This window comes from Pan paniscus, chromosome 11 (genome assembly GCF_029289425.2).
Source record: "Pan paniscus chromosome 11, NHGRI_mPanPan1-v2.0_pri, whole genome shotgun sequence".
NCBI lineage: Eukaryota > Metazoa > Chordata > Mammalia > Primates > Hominidae > Pan > Pan paniscus.
The window spans coordinates 12,862,917-12,884,703 of record NC_073260.2 but is presented as its reverse complement, the minus strand read 5'-3'; the positions used below and the strand labels follow the sequence as shown (position 1 = coordinate 12,884,703).

At 50.4% G+C, this 21,787-nt stretch overlaps 1 protein-coding gene across 1 annotated transcript in view; it reads left to right on the top strand.

The window, feature by feature from the left end:
• The window catches only part of MVB12B (multivesicular body subunit 12B), a 180,170-nt gene that overhangs the window by 146,331 nt on the left and 12,052 nt on the right, over nucleotides 1-21,787 (top strand). The window contains exons 8-9 of the mRNA XM_034929072.4: nucleotides 8,698-8,753; nucleotides 11,307-11,366. Coding sequence (XP_034784963.1) covers nucleotides 8,698-8,753; nucleotides 11,307-11,366 — 116 coding nt within the window. The remainder of the gene's footprint in view (nucleotides 1-8,697; nucleotides 8,754-11,306; nucleotides 11,367-21,787) is intronic.

The window sequence follows — 21,787 nt, the reverse complement described above, 5'->3', positions numbered from 1 at the left end:
GGCCTGACACGCTGATTTCTATGTACTGGCACTTCAGTTTGGGATTACAGCATTAATAACAGAGTTCCATGCATCATGCCATTTTTAAGCATGATCGTTATGATAAAGGGCATATACTTAATTACAGGCCTGCTTAATTACAGCTCTGTTGAAGCTCGTTTGTTTAGGAGAATACTAATTGCGCCACAGAGCCAGCGGCACATCCTTGCTTTCATCTGCTGGAGGTAGCTCGATGCTGTGGATCAGCATTTTGTTAAAACTGCCACCAAAAATAAAAAAAAATTTTTAAAAAGAAGAAGAAGAAAGCACTGGCCTAGTACTGAAAGGAAACCTGCCCCAGCACATGGCTTTTGGTAAGAGAAGAAGCCAGGGTTAGGTGACCAGCCCTCCCTACGTGGTGGGTGCTTTATCTCTGTCGTCTTATTTCACTTTTCTTCACCCTCACCGCAGCCCGCAGAGGCAGCTGTAGTATTATGCCCACCTTACAGACAGGGCAAGTAAGGCTCAGAGAGGTGGGGTGGCCTGTGCAACAGCTGCACATCTGCACCTGCTGAGCTGCAGCAAAAACTCAGGTCTGCCAAGCTCCAAGCCCCTCCTTCCGTGCCATAGCCCCCCATAGCCCCAGTGCAGGTTACACTCTGGGTTTGAATCCTGGCTCCAGCCAAGCCTCATAACTCCTCTAAGCCTTGCAAGTGGTGTATTAGTTCATTCTTGCATTACTATAAAGAAATACCTGAGACTGGGTAATTTATAAGAAAAGGTTTAATTGACTCATGGTTCTGCAGGCTGTACAGGAAGCATGGCAGCATCTGCTTCTGGGGAGCCCTCAGGAAGCTTCCAATCATAGTGGAGGCAAATCCAGAACAGGCTCATCACATGGCCAGAGCAGGAACAAGAATGCCAGAGCAGGAACAAGAATGCCAGAGCAGGAACAAGAAAGCCAAAGAGCAGAAGGTGCCACACGCCTTTAAACAACCAGATCTCGCGAGGACTCACTCGCTATCGCGAGGACAGCACCAAGGGGGTGCTGCTAAACCATCCACAAGAAATCCTCTCCCCACATAACTCAGTCATCTCCCGCCAGGCCCCCCCTCCAATACCGGGGATTACAGTTGAACATGAGATTTGGGTATTTGGGTGGGGACACAGATTCAAACCACGTTAAGTGGTAATGTTGAGGCTTGAGTTATTTGATGCCTGTTCACCACCTTGTGTATGGGCAGTAAGCACGGATTCCCTTTCCTTTTCTGTTTTGTAGAACTGGGCTTGGGGAGAACTTCTTTACCTCCCAGGTTTGTTGGGGGTGGGGGGCTTTGTCATGGCACACTGAGAGCTCCAGGGCCTGGAGAGAGGGCCGCTTTGTACCTGGGTGCCGTCTTTGGCTCTGCCAAGGAAAGGGCAGGTGCTGTCCCTGCATCTAGGTTGTGACTGCAGACTGGTCAGGCAGTGTGGGCGGAAGAAGCCCCATCCAAGCCCTTAGGCTGCATGGAAGGGGCAGGTCAGGGGTGAAAATGTGTGTCTCGTTCCCAGCTCTGCCTCCATCCAGCTCCTCAAACAGCATGTCACCCTGCATGGGACTCAGAAATAGACTAAATGCTAGAACATCACAGTCTCTCTGCTCTAAAATAATAACAAAGACAAAATGCTGGTTGCAGCTAGGGAAAAAGAAAGGAAGGAAGTAAACGTGGCTCCCCAGGAGAAGCCAGGACGGAGATGATTCATGAACATTCTTTTGGAATGCATGAAGAATGCATGCCGTTGATTTTAAGAATTATGTTTTGCAAACCTCTAGATATTTTAAAATATGAAAAGGCCGCCCAGATGAGAGGAGACATGGATGTTACAGAATTAAGAGGGGATTTAGCAGTCCCACAGATCAGCTTTCTACCCAACACACAAAATCCCTCCCTAGCTCCCCAGCAAGTCGCTGTCTGCGTCTAGCCCCTTATGCTGTGACCACCGTGAAAACATGTGCAGACATTTGAATATGTTCACCTCAAGTCTTCTCTTATCTGAACCGCCACTTTTGCTGCAGTTCTCATGTGCTGGACACCATACTGGGCTCTGAGGGTGCTGGGCAGGGTGCTAGGATGAATAGAAATGGACAGGATTGTGCCTTCCTGGGCCATCGAACCTGATGGCTGCTTCTCCTTTCCCTCACGTGGTCTGGCTTCACGTTCCCTCACCACTCTGGCCTCCTTGAAGGCCCCCGGGATGACCCTCTGGGAAGGTGGTTCTGACTCTGAGTGCCCCACTCAAGCTCCAAGTAGACCAGGGTGAGTGACTCATCCGGGCACCAGGACTGCGGCACTGTAACCTTATAATGCTCCGTTTAAATAGTCAGATCACGTCATTGACTTACTCACCTACAGCCGCCTTCTTTCCTGTCTCCTGCTGTTATTCCACGCCTCTTCCATTCCATCCAACACAGTTGGGTTTTCGGACCTACACTACGAGACTCTTCATGGGTCTCTAGTGAACTCCTTCCATTACATTTGGCCCATGATCACAACTTTTTGAGACTTTACTGGTTTTCACTCTGTTATCTGGTTTGTAGACTGCCCACCTCGGCTTCCCATCAGGCATGCATTGGATGAGCATACCCTGTGTGTCTTCATTTGAGTCATTGATCATGCCCTGGGCACCCTTCACAGGGGTCACTTAAGGTTAGCATTGGTCTCTTAATCAGCTTCTTGAATGTGTGGTTCAACCAGTTATGGATTCTGCTAACCTCCACAGTAGCCAGCTGTATTTATCTATCTTGTGTACATGGATAACATGAGAAAATTTGTAAGATGCTTTGCTGAAATCCATATTATTTCAGCCTGCTTTAATCTTTGATATACTAGATTTTCTAAAATAAGTAGGATTTGGTGGGCAGATTATCTGCTTAGCAGAGTCTTGCTGGTCCTGGTGGCACTTGCTTCTCTTTGGAGCCTCCCTGTGCTGGTGAGAAGGGCACTGTGAGAGCCCCGCTCCTCGCGATTCAGCTCCCACTGTGAGCTTCAGCCCATGGGATCCTATCACCTCCTCTTTCTTTCCTCTGAGTTTGTTAAAATCTGTTTTCTAGGCCATGTGTGGTGGCTCACACCTGTAATCCCAACACTTTGGGAAGTCGGGCTGGGAAAGTCACTTGAGGCCAGAAGTTCAAGACCAGCCTGGACAGCCTGGACAGTGAGACCCCCATCTCTACAAAAAATAAAAGTCTATTTTCTAGAAGAACATAGGGAGCATCTGACTATGCCCCTCCTTCTGTCGTGAACTCTCAGACGGTGGTGGTCTGTCCTGAGGCTCCCGTCTCTGTCGCTTGACCAGACAGCTCCTCCTTGCAGTCAGGATTAGGTCAGAGCAGGTCTCCTCATCTCTGCTGCTGGTCCAGTCAGGAGCACGTGGGCCGAGGGGTGGAGCGAGGCCGTCAAAGTCCTGAGGGCCCCCCTTGCTGCTGCCTCTTGCTCCTCAGACATTTCAGGAATGCGTCTTCCTTCCCTCCCAGTGGCTGCTGTGGGGCATCCCGCAATGATCTCACATCTCATCTTTGCCTCCTCACTAAGGTGTTACCACTGAGCCTGCCTGAGGGCCAGAAGGTGCCCTCACCCAGGCACCTCGATGCCTGCATGTGGAGCAGGTTGGCCATGGGCCCCACCAACTCCCCAGGGTGCCCCAGAAGGTCTGGGAGGGAGGGCTTCACCTCTGGAGGGCAGATGTGAGGAGGGCCTGCAGACGAACAGGAAGTGCCTCTGAGGGACTTCAGGGCCCACTGGGAGGCAAGGTGAGCACCCTGCCCGCTCCCTGCAGTCTCTCAGTGGCTAAGGGAGGGCCTTGTCCTAATCATATGTGGGTGTGTGTATGCATATGCATACGTATGCACTTATAATGGAAATATATAATTCATACCTTACATATTATATATACAAAATGTAAATCTGCCGGTCGCGGTGGCTCACGCCTGTAATCCCAAGACTTTGGGAGGCTGAGGCGGGCGGATCACAAGGTCAGGAGATCGAGACCATCCTGGCTAACACGGTGAAACCCTGTCTCTACTAAAAATACAAAAAAATTAGCCAGGCATGGTGGCGGGTGCCTGTAGTCCCAGCTACTCGGGAGGCTGAGGCAGGAGAATGACGTGAACCCAGGAGGAGGAGCTTGCAGTAAGCCAAGATTACGCCACTGCACTCCAGCCTGGGAGACAGAGCGAGACTCCATCTCAAAAAAAAAAAAAATGTAAATCTATAATCTATGTAAAGGTATATTTTTACATAATATATGTGATAGATATATATATATATATTTGTGTGTTAGGCTGTTCTTATATTGCTATAAAGGAATACCTGAGACTGGGTCATTGATAAAGAACAGAGATTGAATTGGCTCTTGGCCCACGGTTCTACAGGCTGTGCAGGAATCATGGCACTGGCATCTGCTTCTCGGGAAGCCCCAGGAAGCTTCCAGTCATGGTGGAAGGTGAAGGGGGAACAGGCGTATCACATGGCCAGAGCAGGAGTGAGAGAGAGGGCCAGGGGAGGTGCCACGCACTTAACCAGATCTTGTGAGAATCACTCACTACCGTGAGAACAGCACCAAGCCATGAGGGATCCACCTCCATGACCCAAACACCTCCCACCAGGTCTCGATCTCCAACATTGGGGATTACATTTTAACATGAGACTTGTCAGGGACATATATCTAAACTATGTCAATATATGTACAAAAAATGCTATTGTTGATATCTAAGTTTTACAAGTGTATAGTCCATTTTCATACTGCTATAAAGAAATACCTAAGACTCCATAATTTATAAAGAAAGAGAGGTTTAATGGACTCACAGTTCCACATGGCTGGGGAGACCTCACAATCATGGCAGAAGGCAAAGGAGGAGCAAAGGCATGCCTTACATGGCAGCAGGCAAGAGAAGCATGTGCAGGGGAAACTCCCCTTTATAAAACCATCAGATCTCATGAGACTTATTCACTCTCATGAGAATAGCATGGAAAAAACCCACCCCCATGATTCAATTACCTCCCACTGGGTCCCTCCCACGACTCGTGGGGATTATAGGAGCTAAATTCAAGATGATATTTGGGTGGGGACATAGCTAAACCATATCAACAAGTTACTTTTTTATCCTTGATTTTTATTTAAAGCCCTAAACTCAGAGCAGCCAGCCTGGGCAACCCATTCTTCCTCATCTCCTCTGCTGACTAGCAAGGCAAGAGCGCAGCGTGACAGGAGGCCTGGCTACTGTGGTCAGAAAGCCAGGCTTACAGGACCACCTATGTTTCTAGATCCTTCTCTTTCAAAGACATGATCATCAGTTGGAAGGAGAAAGAAACACACGCTCCTTGTGGGAGCAGGGAGAAACTGCTTCATGGGTGAGGGGTTTGGCTTTGGAGCGATGGAAATGTTTTGGAACTAGATGGAGGTGGTGATCGCACACCATTGTGAATGTTCTAAATGCCACTGAATTGTTCACTTTAAAATGGTTAATTTTATGTGAATTTTTTAAAACATTTCCCTCCCTGCTTAGATCTTCCCAGTTCCTAGAAGTGATTCCCAGGCTTCTTCCATCCATGGCTTTCATCTGCAGCAGCAGCAGGCGGGGTAGCAGTGAGCAGGGTCCCCAGGTCCTGAGAGAGTTAGGCACTTGCCCCAGGCTGGAGCCCCCTACCCAGTTCCCCAGATCCCCGTGCATGGGAACAGCAGCCCTCCCTCTCCAGCAGAGCCCCTGAGCCCCCAGGCCCTGCCCCTGGGCTGGGGACCTGGAATGCAGAGGTGACTCGCACATGCACCTACAAGAAGAGGAGAGGAGACACGGGCCTGGCCAGACCCCAGGGAGGGCCTTGGGGAAGGCATGCTGCAGGAGAGGCACTCAGAAGACTGGGAAGGACAGTTGAGGTACAAGCATAGAGGGAGGAAGGGATGGGTAAGCCGGGAAGAGGGTCAGGTGCAAGGGGCCAGGGCCTTCAATGCCAGTCGAGACCCCCATCTTGGAAACCCTGCCCTTCTCTGTCCATTGGAGGCACAGGCAGTACTGACAGCCTCTGACTAGGGAGGCCTCCCATAGGAGGAGCCCCCTTCCTCTCTGCCACCCCCAGTACTTCCCAGCCCCCTCAGTTCCTCGTGTAATCAGGTCTTTGCACATCACCTTACCACCTTTGTAACACACAGGATCCCTAGACATACAGTGACATGTAGATAGAAACAACTGTCACCAGTGAGAGGCAGTTCTTCACTCCCAAATACTAATAAGGTCTTTAAAACATCAGAGGCAGAAAGTCTGGGGAATGAATGGTGAGTGGGTTCTGCAGGGGAGCAATTGCCAGGGCCTGTGCACAGTACCTGGGCGTGCAGAGAGGACTCTGCTGTGGACCCTGCTGTCTGTCTAGCAGGCAAGAGAAGCTGTGGAAGAGGTGGATGTGGGCAGGGTGGGAAGTGAGGACCATGACAGGTGAAGAGTGGGCTTCGGGACTTTACTGGGGAGGTCAAGTAGCCTGTACTATCCAGAGCTTTGGGGCCACTGCTGCCTACCTTTGTGACCCCAGCAAGCACCGACTTCTCAGAGCCTCTGCTTCCCAATCTCTAAAATGATCAAAAGTGTTACAAGTGCCCGGCCCATCTCAGCAGCACTAGGAAGGGCATGGAAGTCAGGTCGGGCAGATGGTGGCGGGAGCTGGCACACCTCTTCCTGGATATCCGGTGGGACTCGACTCTGCCCTTCTCTAGAAGGCTTTGTGGCTCTTCGAGACTCCTTTATTCATTGCTGAACTTTTTCATCTGTGAAGCAGCATACACGCATAGGTACTTAGAGTTCACACGCAGGTCTGCACGCGGGATGTCCTGAACGAGATTGAGGCCCAAATGCGGGACGTACTGAATGAGATTGTTTGGGGCCTTCCCCTCACCCCACTTTCTGGGGAAGTGTTGCCTGTTGGGGACTTTTGTCCCATCTCTTCCGTCAGCTGACAGCAGGTTGCCAGCACCACCTGAAATGGGAGAAGGCCTCTGACCAGGAGTCTCTATCTAAGTCCAGCAGCCACACTGGGCAGCGGCCCTTCCAAGAGAGGAGGGCGCGGGGAATGCAGTGACTGCCGCCACCTGTGCTGTGTCTTTTTCTTCATGCTGATCCAAGAAGGTTTCGTTTCTTTCCTTCCCTAAAATAAAGCGTGAGCAGAGTTCTATGATGTTTTATCCCTGTATGAACGTAGCATGAGCCATTCGGCTTTTCTTGCTGGTTGGGAGGATCCGTCCCAGGTTTCTTCTTCTCTTATGTCCTTTCCTCTTGCTTTGCTGCTTTCTGCTTCTGCTACTCTTCTTTGTTAGGACTGAGAAAAAAAAAAACATGACCACTGAAGGTTCCAGAGAAGTCATCATTCCAGGAGACACTGGGGGAAGCAAAGATTGTTGGTCCCGGGAGCACACTGCCCACCGCTGCCCCCATGCTCTACCTTGCTTCCATTGTGCTCACTCCGTTTCTCCCTGAAACCACAATTTACTGCATAGCCACCACCTCAGGGTGTGGCCACCCCTGACTTCGGGGCTCCGCGTCCCTGCACTCATGACCAGGCCCCTCACAACTGCAGCTGCATGTTCCCGACTCTTCCCAGACCTAAGGGAGAAGCCGACACTGGAGAGGCCCCTACCACTGTCCCAGCAGCCACATGGCTGCCACGTTGGCTCTGTGAATGCCGGCATCACGTCTCGTCCAGTGTGACCTGTTCCTCAATGTGGCAGGATTTCCAGTCCTGGTGTGGCACCAGAGTCCTCCTCTCTGAGGTTATAATTCATAGAGAAGTGCTCACTTACGGAGGCACACCCTGGGTCGTTTCTGTCCGTGTGCTTTTGAAAGCGATCCCCTGGGACAGGGCGGAGGGAGGGGTGGCCACAGAAAAGGAACCAGGCCCCTGGTTTCTCCGTCGTTGCGTCCCCGTTCCATGCCCTTTTTCTCGTGTCCTGTTAAAATTGAGCACACTGGTGAGCCTCGAGTCAGCCCTTGATGCCCTGGGTCTGAGTGACTGAGAGCGACAGCCACTGTTGCCCCCACATGCCAAGCACCTGCTCTGTGCCAGCGCTGGCCAGGTGCCCCACACACTCCACTTCTGATGCACAGGCACCCTGTCACGTAGGCGGCGCCATCTTTTTAAATGTGACTTCAGTTTTTCGTCTTTCAACTTCAGTTGCTCATCTGCAGTCACCAGCTGGGATTTGAACCCAGCCAATCTGACTCCTGAGCTCCTCTTTCCTCCCACTTAGTCTTTTCCCCTGAGCCCAACAGCACCTTAGAGCATGTCTAATGCACGTGCTTACTGCCTTCATCTCACTGCAGCCTGTCCCTGCCAGCTGTGTCACCTTCATCCTGCTGCCAGCCCCTGGTGACTCTCCCGTTACAGATCAGAGACCAGACTCCAGGGGTGGAGAGTAGGGGTTCTGGACCAGCCGCTCTCTGCTCCTAGAGCTCTTGTCTACACAACTGCCTGGTGCTCAGGGGATGACGAGGCGCCTGCCTCTCTCAGTAGGTTGTGTGTCCTGGCAGCAGGGGTGAGACCTGTCCTCTTTCAAAGCTCCAGCACATCTGTGCTGGATGTCACCTGACTCCATCCAGTGACGGATTCATATTCTCTGTTTCGACATCTTCAGTTGCTGGACAACTAAATGCCATCTTCAATACCTTTAATGCCATCTTTTTTTTTTCTTCTTTTGCAGCAATGGATGGTGTGCCTTTTATGATTTCAGAGAAGTTTTCTTGTGTTCCAGAAAGTGTAAGTTTTATGCATGATCGCCCTTCCCCTCTGCCACCCCCCAGCCTGAGGTCCCTCCATCCTGATTTACACGGCACGCAGAGCTGTTCTGGCAGTACTCACGCCCCTTCCCCTACCGGAATCTTGTCCGCCTGCGTGTCCTCTCTCCCACTGGAAGCTGAACCCTGCAACCCAGTGACAGGAACTCCTGAGGTTGGGGGGTGGGTCGTGTGCATCTCTGGCCCTATCAGCCAGTGCCCCATGTAGTAGGTGTTTTGAGAAATGAAGAAAACAACAGCTGGGGGATGGGAAAGTAGCAAGAGGCTGTCAGACAAGCTCAGGTGCACTGAGCCTTTGCCATACCGCACGTGATTAACCCGACCTGAGCTTCCCTGGTTGTGAATGTTCTTTGTCTCCCAAGTCCAACTTAGTAAGTTTTGTTCTTTCTTACTTAAGGATGACAATTTCCTGTAGAAAGGAGGCTGCCTCGTTTTCCCATTGTCATAGCTGCATTCTGCGCTCTGACACGGAGGCCGCCATGCAAATGTGGTGCCTCTAGCTGTGGTCTCCTGCCCATGCCAGTCCAGCATGGACCCAACCATCCACATCAGCACTCTCGCGCAGGCCAGGCTCACGCCATCTTTTTATCAGAGGGACCGAGTGAGCTGGCCGGGACCAAAGGCCAACTTCAGACTGTGAGGGGCGGCCACCCTGCATGGCAGTGGGGTCTCTGCCTCTCACTGCTAGGGTCAGCCCTCCAATGGCGCCAGCCCCCAAGGTGGCAGTGGCCCCCTCCCAGCTGCGCAGGCTTGCCCCACGCTGGCTCAGCAAACCCGTTTCTGGTTTTGATCCTTTCTGCAGAAGTTGGCCTTGACTAGCTAATAAACATGAAGGCCCCAGCTTGGGCACAGCTAAAGAATCCTTCAGTGTTTTTCTTGGATCCACTTAAAACCACCCGGCTTGCGATTTGACCTGCTCTGTAGTTTCCATTTTCGTGAAATAGAATAGGCCTCCTCTGAACCCTTCTGGTAAGCAGCTTAATCTTGAAAAATGCTCGTGACGTGACATGCGGAGCTCCAGGAACTTCAGCCGACTCCACGGGGCCGCGTTGCCATGGCGACGCTGGCGCCTCTGCCGCCGTTCCCTGGGAGAGGCAGCTCTGTCCTGCTCACCAGCTCCAGTTGGGAGAATTTAGTGGGGTGGTTAGAGCCTAATGACACAGCAGCTGCACCTCTGCTGGGTCGCGGGCAGGCGGCCCCGCTCTCGCACCCCTCGTTTTGGCAGCACAGAGAGCACCACACTGTTCCGTGGCTACCGGCAGAGCAGCCGCGAGCGGAACGTGTGACTCGGTGGCCCCGTCCCAAGATCGCCCTCGCGAATGTGCTGCTGCCGGGCGCTGCCACCTCGGCCAGGGCTCCAAGGACACACACCCAGCCAGGCCCGGTGCCCTGCGCTCCCTGCTCTTCTCAGTGCAGCGCCCCGCAGCCCCACTACGGGGGCCGCCGCTTTTAATGGACGAGGGAATGAGGAAGGGATTTAACCCGCAGCTGCATCGCCAGGAGGCGCTGAGACTGGTTTTGAGTCTGGGTCCTCAGGCTCCAGAGCCGGCCTCGCAGGAAACCCCTGCTGGCTTCGCGGAGGCTCCAGCTCCACTCCCATCCCTGAGCTGCTGCCCTTCAGGACCATGCGGGCCCTGGGGTTCTGTCGAAGGCCCTCAGGTTTAGCCTCGGCCCCAGGAGGCTGGGCCAGGGACCCCTCTGGGGAGCACAGAACACTCATGTGCCCAGTAGGGACTCAGACCAGGAGCCACATGGACTGGACGCCCTCTGCCCTCCGAGCCTCTGAGTCCAGGCTTCTATGGGCCTCTAGCTCACTCAACTGCCATGTGTATTTGATTTTTCATGCTGTCTGTTGAAAAGCCAGCATTTTTTTAAGTCTCCAATCTTCATGAAATTATAAAAACTCTCATTAAAATGCAATGTTATCATTTTTTCCACATCGATTTCTCAAATGATAATTGATGGGCAGTTGTTTCATTTACCTGGCATTTCCAAAGACCTGGAATCCCCCCAGCTCCTACCCTGGATTCCCCCTAAGGAACTCTTCCTCCCTGGAGTTCCTTAAACCTCCTGCCTTACCCAGACACAGTGGCTGGGCGGCCTCCGGGGAGAGCTTGGGCACCTCCGGTTTATAGCTGCAGCGAGAAAGAGCAAACCTTGCCTGCGTGTTCTGCTGGCAGGGGGAGAAGACAGGTGAAGCAGGCCAGCCACGGTCAGTCCTCCAGGAGACCTGGATCCCCCTGGGTGCCACAGACCACAACTAGGCAAAGATCCCACAACGCAGCACAGGGGCCAGCACCTTGAGGGCCACATTCCTGCAGCAGGCTCTATCATCACTTCTCCTGCCACCCCCACGCGTGACCGAGAGTCCCACTGACTGTCTTCCTGTGGAAAGTGGGTAGAGAAACGCTAGATCACACCGTGGCTTGAGGTGTTACCATTGTCATGCATAAAAGTAAGTGCGGGAGGAGCATTTTCCAGCTATTTAAAAGGGCAACTTCATCTGTGTTTTCAGATGCAGCCCTTTGATCTCCTCGGAATCACCATCAAATCTCTAGCAGAAATCGAAAAAGAGGTAAGCAAGCCATCAGGGGAGGGGAGGGCAGGCCTGGGCCATCGCCTGCACACCGGCGTCTCTCGTGTTCCCCTAGGGATCCACTCCAAGAGAGGGACAGGTGGAGGTGTTCCGTTCTCTTCTGAGAAAAACACTTTCGTTTCACCCAAATGTGTTTCTTAGATAAAGTAACTCAATTCTAATGTATTTCCTACTTCCAGTCAAATATGACCCACATCTTGTCTTCTCTAAGTCAGAATGTTTTACATGACAGACAGAGCCTCAGTTCTCCTTTTTTAAAAGAAGTCTCAGCTTTGGGAAGGTGGAGGTTGGAGGACAGGCACCAGGTTGACTTTTCTTCCTCCATTTGTTTTCTTTTATTATTTGCCACCAGGAGGGGTTTCGGGAAATGACCAAGCGTCTCCACAATTTAGGGGCAGGTCAGGGTACCTTCCACTGTGCTTCATGAGGTCAGGGTACTGTCCACTGTGCTTCATAAGGTCAGGGTACTTCCACTGTGCTTCATGAGGTCAGGGTACCTTCCACTGTGCTTCATGAGGTCAGGGTACCGTCCACTGTGCTTCATGAGGTCAGGGTACCTTCCACTGTGCTTCATGAGGTCAGGGTACCGTCCGCTGTGCTTCATGAGGTCAGGGTACCTTCCGCTGTGCTTCATGAGGTCAGGGTACCGTCCGCTGTGCTTCATGAGGTCAGGGTACCTTCCACTGTGCTTCATGAGGTCAGGGTACCGTCCGCTGTGCTTCATGAGGTCAGGGTACCTTCCACTGTGCTTCATGAGGTCAGGGTACCGTCCACTGTGCTTCATGAGGTCAGGGTACCTTCCACTGTGCTTCATGAGGTCAGGGTACCGTCCGCTGTGCTTCATGAGGTCAGGGTACCTTCCGCTGTGCTTCATGAGGTCAGGGTACCGTCCGCTGTGCTTCATGAGGTCAGGGTACCTTCCACTGTGCTTCATGAGGTCAGGGTACCTTCCACTGTGCTTCATGAGGTCAGGGTACCTTCCACTGTGCTTCATGAGGTCAGGGTACCGTCCACTGTGCTTCATGAGGTCAGGGTACCTTCCACTGTGCTTCATGAGGTCAGGGTACCTTCCACTGTGCTTCATGAGGTCAGGGTACCTTCCACTGTGCTTCATGAGGTCAGGGTACCTTCCACTGTGCTTCATGAGGTCAGGGTACCTTCCACTGTGCTTCATAAGCTGGAACACATCTGGCAGCCTGCTTTCAAACAGTTCACACATTTTCCTAATAAAAAGGAAACCCAGGACTGGCATGCGGATGATAACTCTGAAGAAAGGGAGTTGAGTCAGACCACCAGGGCCCTCCTGTTTCCCTAAGACAGCACGGGGTGTGTGGCTTCTCTTCTGTAGAGCGGGTGGTTAAGCAGTCACACGCCACAGCCAGCTCTCCTCCGAGAGGAACATTCATCTCAAAGATGGAAATGGTAGAACCATTTCAATATTCTCCATTCCTTGGGGTTTTCTCTTGTGTACCCAGCTAGCAGAAGCCGGCTGCATTATTGAAAGATGGCTGAAATCAAGCAAAATTGAATCAATGTAGTACAACAAATTTCTAAACCTGTCATAGCAAAAACAAGACAAAAAAGTCCCCCTTTGTCTTTGATTTTCAGTAAATCATAAAAACCAACCTGATTGTCATATATAGACTTTTTTTTCTTTTTTTGATAACTCAGGGAAAAAATGGCTGGCTGGGACATTAGAAACATAGGTGTGCATAAAATTTCACACCTGCCCTTCTCAAAGCAGGGGAGCTGTGGGTGGCTGTGAAGTCCACCTGCTTATGGACACCCCATTTGCATGGGGCCCTGCGTGTGGTGCAGCCCAGGGTATGTGAGGAAGGCCTCAGAGGAGCTGCTGCTGCCACAGGTGGTCACCAGGGCAGAGGTTACACTGACATACCTCCAGACCAGCCCACTCCACTGTGGACAGGGGCAAGTCACATACCTGCTGTTTACCATGGGGTCACGGCAGAACCTGTCTCACGGGGTGCTTTGTGATGCCAAATGGATATAGGTGGGACGTGCTGGCAGCAGCGGCCTCAGCGTCGAGCCATCTCCCCTCCCATTCTGCTCCGGCCTGCCTGTGGGCCTAATGGTGGCACCGTTTAAGCACCTGCTGTGTGCTCAGCCTGGGGCCTGAGGCTTTCCATACGTGATCACTGGTTCCTACCCCAGGCCTCATTCCTCCCTGTGTCGTGGGGAGAAATGGAGACTCCGAGAGGTGGAGTAACTGGCCAAAGACAAGGTGGAGACCCAGTGTGTCGTGCTCCAAATCCTCTCCACTGTGACGCAAAGTGGCAGCTCTGTGTCCTTCCAAGGGGGCTCTCTAGGCTGGTGGCCAGTCAGTCTAGTTCCTTAACCTGGGTGGGCCTTCGAGTTGCTGGGGTGGGGTGAAGTGGGTGACGGTCCCAGTGTGGGGTCCAGGGCGGGTGGTGGGAACCCTTCAAACCTTATTCTCTTCCCCACTCTAAGGACTGAAATCTGTGATTCATTACAATGTAGTGTCTCAATGTCGGGCCTCCGAGTCACAGTGTGGCCACCCCCAGGAGGTGCAGAGCCAGGGGTTGGGGCACACCCCGGAGTCGGTGCCTGGCTAGAATCTCAGGTCTTCCACTGACTTTTCTGAGCCAACATTTCTTTTTCTGCACAATCAGGATAGTAATAATAGTGCTTAGTCCAGAGTCTATGTGGGTTTAACTGCAAAGGTCCAGTGAATGGCCTGGACCAGTGCCTGCCTCAGTGCTGCTGGCTGCCACTGTTATCACAGCCACCACCGTCACCATCATTACCGTTCTCCTTGTCCACAGAGAAGGGCGTGAGTCGGCACAGGCCCACCCATTCCACTGTCCCGCTGCTCTGTTGCTGGGGCTGAAAGCTCCATCCCTGTGGACCAAGGCCAGCTGTATTTCTTGGGTTTAGTGACGGGTTAAAAGAAAAACAGGTCTGGGCCAGGTGTGGTGGCTTACGCCTGTAATCCCAGCACTTTGGAAGGCTGAGGCAAGCAGATCACCTGAGGTCAGGAGTTTGAGACCAGCCTGGCCAACATGGTAAAACTTTGTCTCTGATAAAAACACACACACAAAAATAGCCAGGCTTGGTGGAGCACACCTGTAGTCCCAGCTACTCAGGCAGCTGAAGCAGATAGAAATCACTTGAGCCCAGGAGACGGAGGTTGCAGTGAGCCGAGATTGCACCATTGCATTCCGGCCTGGGCCACAGGGTGAGACTCCGTCTCAAAAAAAATAAATAAATAACAAAACAGGTCTGTATTTGCTATTGAAGTAAATTAAAGTCGATGTAAAGAAATGTGGGAGAATAGGGAGAGGTTAGAACCTTAAACAGGGTAGAAAACCATAACAAGTATCGCTGCAGTGGAGAGCACCACAGAGTTTTTCATTTAACCTGAGGACTTAAAAGTTCCTTATACCAGCCATTGGCATGCACAGCCATTCGCATAACGCTGATGTCCACACACACTGGCCAACGGGCTCCTTCCGCAGCCATGGCAAAGGCTTTTCTCCGTAAATAAACCTGAAGTTGCTTCTTTTAGCCACTGAACTCGGCATTGCTCGTGGGAGTTGGGGGCTCAGGGAGAAGTGGTGCCTGGAGCCAGAATGACTGGCTGTCACTCTTGGACTCTGCAGATTTGGCCCTGGAGTGGGCTGTGTTCCCTGGGTCGGGATGAGTTTGATTTTGTGCCTTCCATTTATAACAGGTCTGGCTGCCCTTAGTGAGGGGCATAGGGGTGGAGAAGTCTCTGCTCAGAAATTTGCTTTGCTCACTGTAAACCTTTGTGTTTTATACCATTAAACCAAAAAAAAAAAAAAAAAAATAGAGTAAATACAAGTGGGAGACTGCTTTCAGGTTCAGGGGCACAGACCTTTGACCGTGCCTCCCGCTTGTCCAGAACAGCTCCCCAGGCTCGCCCACGATTCCCAGACAGGGTGGAGAGCCTGGCATCCAGGGAGAGGCTGCTCTGTGCTGGGCAGGTGCTTCCCTTCAGGATCCCTCTGCACCCCGTGGGAGGAAGGGGGGTCTACCCATTTACGGAAGTCTGGACTCAAGAAGTTAAGTGACTGGCCAGATTCCCACAGCAGCAACCCAGAGCTGAACAGGGGTCTGAGTGTGACCCTGGCTGAATACATGACCGTCTTCATCTACTAAAGAGTGGTCCCAACTTGAAGGGAAATAGAAGTGTGAGCCCTGAGGCAGCACTGTCCTGTCCTTCCAGAACTGCGGTGAGTGTCCCTCCTGCCAGCGTTAACTGTCCTCACCATGCCCTGCCTGAGGGATGTTTCTGAATCGAAGCCGAAGCACAGTTGCCACCATTTGGCTTCAGGGACGGTCACCCTCCAACAAGCCGTGTGACCCTGTGTATTCTGAGCATGGAGGTTAGGGACATGGGCAGCCACAGGGAGCTCCCCAGAGCCAGCCAAGCAGAGCTGCCTCCACCCCCACAAGGACACAGATGGCCTGGCCTAGGAGCTGCCCAGCACTGACTGACAAACAGGGTGTCACTTGGTTGTGGGTGGGTGTCCCTCAGCCCCCAGCATCCTGAGGAGCCCCAGGGAGCATGCGCTGCTGGGCCCGGACAGCCAGGCTGCCCTGGAGAACTGGAAGGGGAATGAGCCCATTCAGATGCCGGTGTCTGCAGGGACCCTCATGGGCTGTGTAGGCAGTGGACAGGACACAGCCTCCCAGTGTGGATGCCTGGGGTAGGGGACAAATTTGCCATATAGGCTTGGCTCTGGGGCATGTTCCCAGGCCCCCTCACCCCAAAGTGGAGCACAGGCCTGCTCATCCCAGCGTGCCACACAGCGCGGCAGTCAGGGCACCTGGCAGCTGGTGGAGCGTGGTTAGATGTGGCTGCCCTGCTCTTCACCGGGGTCTCCCCAAGAGTCGTGGTACCTGATGCACTTGGGTGAAATTTCACGAAAAATGCCCAAGGACGGTCATGTTTTAAAGTTAGAATCAATGGGTGCGCCATTGAGCAAATTTTGAAGAAAAGGATCTGTGGAAAGACAGAAAACCTCTCATGATTCAGACGTGCTCCGTGATGGCGTGGGTGGGTGAAAGTGAAGGAAGCCATGATTCATAGAGAAATTCCAACTCAAACGCCGTCACCCTGCTGGCTCCCCATGACAGAGCAGTGGCCTTCTGCCTGGCCATCTTCCAGCAGCCGTGTGCTCCTGCCACCTCCGTCACCTCGCACCCAGAGCAGGGGCTTTGCTGTCCTCCCAGGGCCCGCATACATGAGTCCCAGGGATGAGGAAGTGAATTTTTACCTCATCGTCCCTCAGCCAGGGAGGTGACCAGGGACTGGTCAGTGGCAGCCTCGTGGCCACCGTGGGCAGTTTTCTGTTCCCCTCCCCTCCAGTTTGGCTCTGCAGGAGGGCAGTGGGTGACCCGGTGGGGCTGTTGTCCCAGTGAAGCCCTTACGGTTCTCCAGACAAAAGGCTGTCTGTGTCCCAGAGCCTGGAAAGTGTAATTTCGCAGCCAGCACCCGTGATGAAGCATCTTCTCTGGGCGTGAGGAGATGGGTGTATAAATATTCTCTGTCTCTGCCGCTCTTTATTTCCCTGGTAAGCAGTTGCCCCATTTCTCTAGCTGATGGATTCCCCATCGCAAGCAGGGTGGGAGCTGCCTGGCTCTGCAGTCCAGGGGGGAGCTTCTAAAATAATCCTCATGTCTTGATTACCTGTGTGTCCTCCCTCCCCACCCACGGTCCCGCCCTGGCATCCGTGGAAGACCTCACCATCCTGGTCAGGAGGCAGCAGCCTTGGGTGTAGGTTTCATGCTGTGTGCTTAACTACCCGCAAGCCTTGTGAGAACAGGAGTGAACCATTCCTGTAATGACAGGGCACCGGGCAGTGGAGAAGTCCGGAGCGACTTCCAGCCCCATGCGGAGCCGTTTCTATCAGCTGCCAACCTCAGCAGAAACCACAGTGCTCCCCGTTCCCTTCCAGGAGTGCCACCATCAAAACCGCGGCGGAGGAAGCCACACATTAGCCTGCCGCACTCCTGGCGGAGCAACAGCCTCCATTTTCATTCGACTTTAAAGCCGAAAGATGAGGGAGGGTCTAATTAGTAAAGGGATGCTCTAATATTAATCACCCGCTTAAAATTGACAAGGGAGGCAGTTCATTTAACCACTTAATTGCCACAGGTTTTTATGGGCTGCTGTTTGCAGACATATTTAATGAAGAAGTTATAAATCTAAGGGAGCTTACAATTTTAATTTTATACCTAAATATTTTCGTTGTTCTCATGTTTGTAGTCAGTCCTCAAGAGTGTAGTCACGTGGAATGTTCTTTAAATGAACATATTTGCTAACTGGCGTGATTTCAGTTTTTAAAACACTGGTTCCAGCAATTAGGCATTTTTTTCAGTTCCCAAATGACTAGAGAAATTCGTCTTGATTATAATTGCTCTTAGCCACGCATATCTAATTTGTGTCTTTTTAAGTGTTAATTAGTAAACAGTTTGAGCTGACATCTTTATGTGTTTGTGCGTTGAAAAATGGGGCTTATTGCTTATTTAGCTTGGGGCCGATTCCACTAGCATTTACGTCACGACACTGAGGTGGAATTAATGAAAATGCATTTGGCAGCATGAGGTAAAAAGGATTTTTGAATTCAACTTTTAGACGTCCGCATTGCGTGGGCTTCTGCGGGTCTCTTCAAATATATGAGGTTAGCATAGATTTGGGACCTATGTCCCGCAGGAATAAAGTGAAGCAGATTTTTGTATCAATAATGAAATGGCAGCGTCCCAATTTTATAAAAGCAAAATGTTCCTATTCCCGCACAATTGTTCATTCTTTCTACTTTTGGAAAGCTTTCCTGGTGCTTATTAGATGTTGAAGAATTTTGTGGCGCAAACTGGTGCAGCCTGGAAAATGTGCGGTCCCTTTGCACCATCTAGTGGTAGGATCTTAAACTGCAGCAGGAAATAAGGTGCCTTTTCTCTGCCTATGAGATTCAATATTTCACCGCCCAGAATCCTTGTTATTTCTTTATTTTTCTGTTAGAAAGCTGAAATGTTTGGGGAAATAAATCTGCCTACTTCAGATATTAAAAGTTAGATAAATAAAAAGAAACCAACCTAGTCTGCTCCCTTTAATATATTGCTAAAACACACAAAACTATCACCCAAATTCCTACAGAGCTGTCACACTGAGCTAATTCCAGCCCAAAACAGAGAAACCTAACGAATTAGTAAAGTAGATGCCTTGCAGAAATCATGAGAGAAGTCTGAGGCTTCTTTTCAAATACAGGATATAGCTTGGGACCACCGCTTCATAGACTCTACAAGCGTCTGACCACAGCGCAGGAATCAGTTTTATGCCACAGACAAGATTAATTATCTTCCCATAAATTGTTGAGGTTCTTTTGGGCAGTTTATCATTCTAAGCAGCTCCCCTGCTGATCAAAATTGATTTTTTAAATATTTAGTGTTTCCTGAGTACCAAGGTTGTCCATGTTTATAAAAATGCAAACATTACAGGAACATGTAAAAGGTGAACCTCCCCCTCCGTCCACTCCTGCGGCATGTGCACACACATACACACACACACACATGCATGCACACACGTTCAGCAGGCTCATGCAGTACCACCAGCTGCGACCTGCCTCTGTACTATCTAGTATGTCTTACACGTCTTCGCATGTTCCTTTACAGATCAGCCTTACCCTTTTTAATGACTATATGTTGTTCCCTTTTATGATTATGCCATAATTTATCTAACCAATCCACTATTGACTGACTTTTGAGGTGCTTCCAATTATTCACAATTACAGTGCTGCAATAGATTTCCTTGTACATGTTGCCTGGCTCCCCTGGGTCTTTCCCTGGAAGAGGATGTATGTTACCATTTGCCTTTTGAACAGGGCGGGGCTATTGGAAGTCCCACCAGTGGTGCCTGAGGGGACCTTTCCTCACATCCTTATTCTAGCTAAGACTCACTGGGACCTTAATGTGCCCCTCCATTTAATTTTTAATCTTTGCTTATTTTGGCCAGGTGCAGTGGCTCACGCCTGTAATCCTCACACTTTGGGAGGCCAAGGTGGGAGGATCACTTGGGCCTAGGAGTTTGAAACTAGGCTGGACAACATAGCACCACCCCATCACTACAAAAATAAAAAAATTATCCAGGCACAGTGGCTCATGCCTTTCTTCCCAGCTACTCAGGAGGAGGCTGATGTGGGAGGATCACTTGAGCCCAGGAAGTTGAGGCTGCAGTGAGCTATGATTGTGCCACTGCACTCCAGCCTGGGTGACAGAGAGAGACCCTGTCTCTTAAAACAAAAAACAATTTGGCCACTCTTCAAGTTGAACAACTTTTCAGGTGCTTATGAGCCACTGTGTTCTCACGTGAGCGTCTTCTGCTCGCTCTCTGCTCAGTTGTTTTCTATCAGCTTCTGTAGCTGTTGCATTGATTTTAAAGAGCTCTGTATGTTTTACAGAGAGCAAACTTTTCTCTGTAAGTTCGAATACACACACTTTAATCAGTGTCTTTTCACCTTGTAAATGATGTGTTCTGCTATACAAAAGTTTCAAAATGTTCGTGGGCAATTTTCTCTGTTTATTTGGGCTTTGTGTCATAGTTAGATTATGAAAACATTCACCCCTATTTTCCCTTATTATTTTATATATTAAAATATTAAATACTTTTCAACTACTTAATCCATCTGAAATTTATTAGAAGGTAAGAACTACAGACAGCTTTATTTTACCCTAAAACATTAGCCGGTTTTCTTAATATTGGCGATCTTTCTTTGACTCTTAAATGCCACTTTTATCATATGTAAGTGGACCAGTGGATGTTTTTCTTGATTCCGTTCTGCTCTGTTATTCCATTTTTATATTAGTACCACACTGTTCTGAATCTTATCGCTTTATAGTAAGTTTTAATACAGGGTAGGGTTCGTTCTCTCTTTTTTCCCCCAGAACTTTACTAATTTTATTCACAGGACTATTCTTCCAGTTGAACTTTAGAATCCTGGGGGGGAAGGAAGTTCCAAAAAGCCCACTCTCGATTTTTATTGGAACTGCATTGAGCACATGGTTGAACAGAATAGTAATCGGAATCTTAGATCAAGCGTCTCTCCATCCAGAAACAAGGGATGCCTCTTGTAAGCCCAGGTCTTGATCCTTTCTCTTTAGGTCGTTCCTAGGTGCTTTCTGTCTTTGTGGTTCTTGTGAACGAGATCTTTTTTCTCATTCTATTTTCTGCCACTTATATGTAAAGCAACTGTTGACTTTTGTGTAATATTTCTGGAGCTAGATATCCCTCTGGCTTCTTTTACTGTTTCTGATGGCTTTCCAGCTGCATTTCATCGGTTCCCCAGGCAGGCAGTTACGTCGCCTGTGAATGCTGAGGCCTCCATCCTGGCAAGGTCGTTCCTCTTCCTGTGTGCCATTGTCCGACACCTCGGCAGGCACTTGCAGGTCTCCAGGCCCCCTTATGTCATCTGTATTTTAAATGGAAGTTTGTAGTTTCAATATTAACCCATAGTGCTGCGTTTTGACTTGCTATTTATAGACATTGTTTTTTTTTTTCTTCATGTTAAAGTGTTAGCCATCTATTTCTGTTTTCCTAAATGTTTTTATCAGAAATGGATGGTGGCTTTTGACAAATATCTTTGAATCATCCATTGAGATGATCATATTTTTTCTCCCCAAGCATATTAATACAGTGGATTGTATTAATAGAGTTCCTAATTCCAAGAGTCTTGGAGGCCCCCTTCCCCACTGCCCTTTTGGGTCTTCTTGGCAGCCAGTGTCCTAGCAGCCACCACCACCACACATCTTGTTCCCGTGGTGGCCCAAGGCATTCATCATATGAATAAGAGAACCAGGCTGAACCTGCAGAAATAAAGTGAAGCAGAGATTACGTTTGCCAGGCAGAACCACCTGCCCTGGTTACCGCCATGAGTCATACCCGCTCATGCAGAATTGAAGTCAAGGTGAACATCTCGCCTTTTGCACGTCCTTCAGAGAAGGATTTTCCTACCCTTTTCTTATGGTCTCTGGGAACTTTTGCACCTCTAGTTTTAGGTAAAGTAATGCCTACAAAGATGAACAAGTGGAAAGCTACCTGGCATGTATGTAAAAATAAGCATCAAGACAAAGGGTGGGGAAGGCACCTTTCCAGAGCACCTCACGGCTCTCATTTTCCACCCAGTAACCAGTGGTGGCAATCAGTGTGGTTTTAAATCTCTTCTACAAACTATCTAGAAGAGGAGAAATACAAAGACTCACTTTTTAGGTGGTATTCAGGTGAATTCTAAAATGCTGACTCAGTGACCAGGGAGCACCCCCCCCCCCCCCCGCCCCCAGGGTTGTTTGCAGACACTGAAATAGCATTTAGGCCAGGCCCGGTGGCTCACACCTGTAATCCC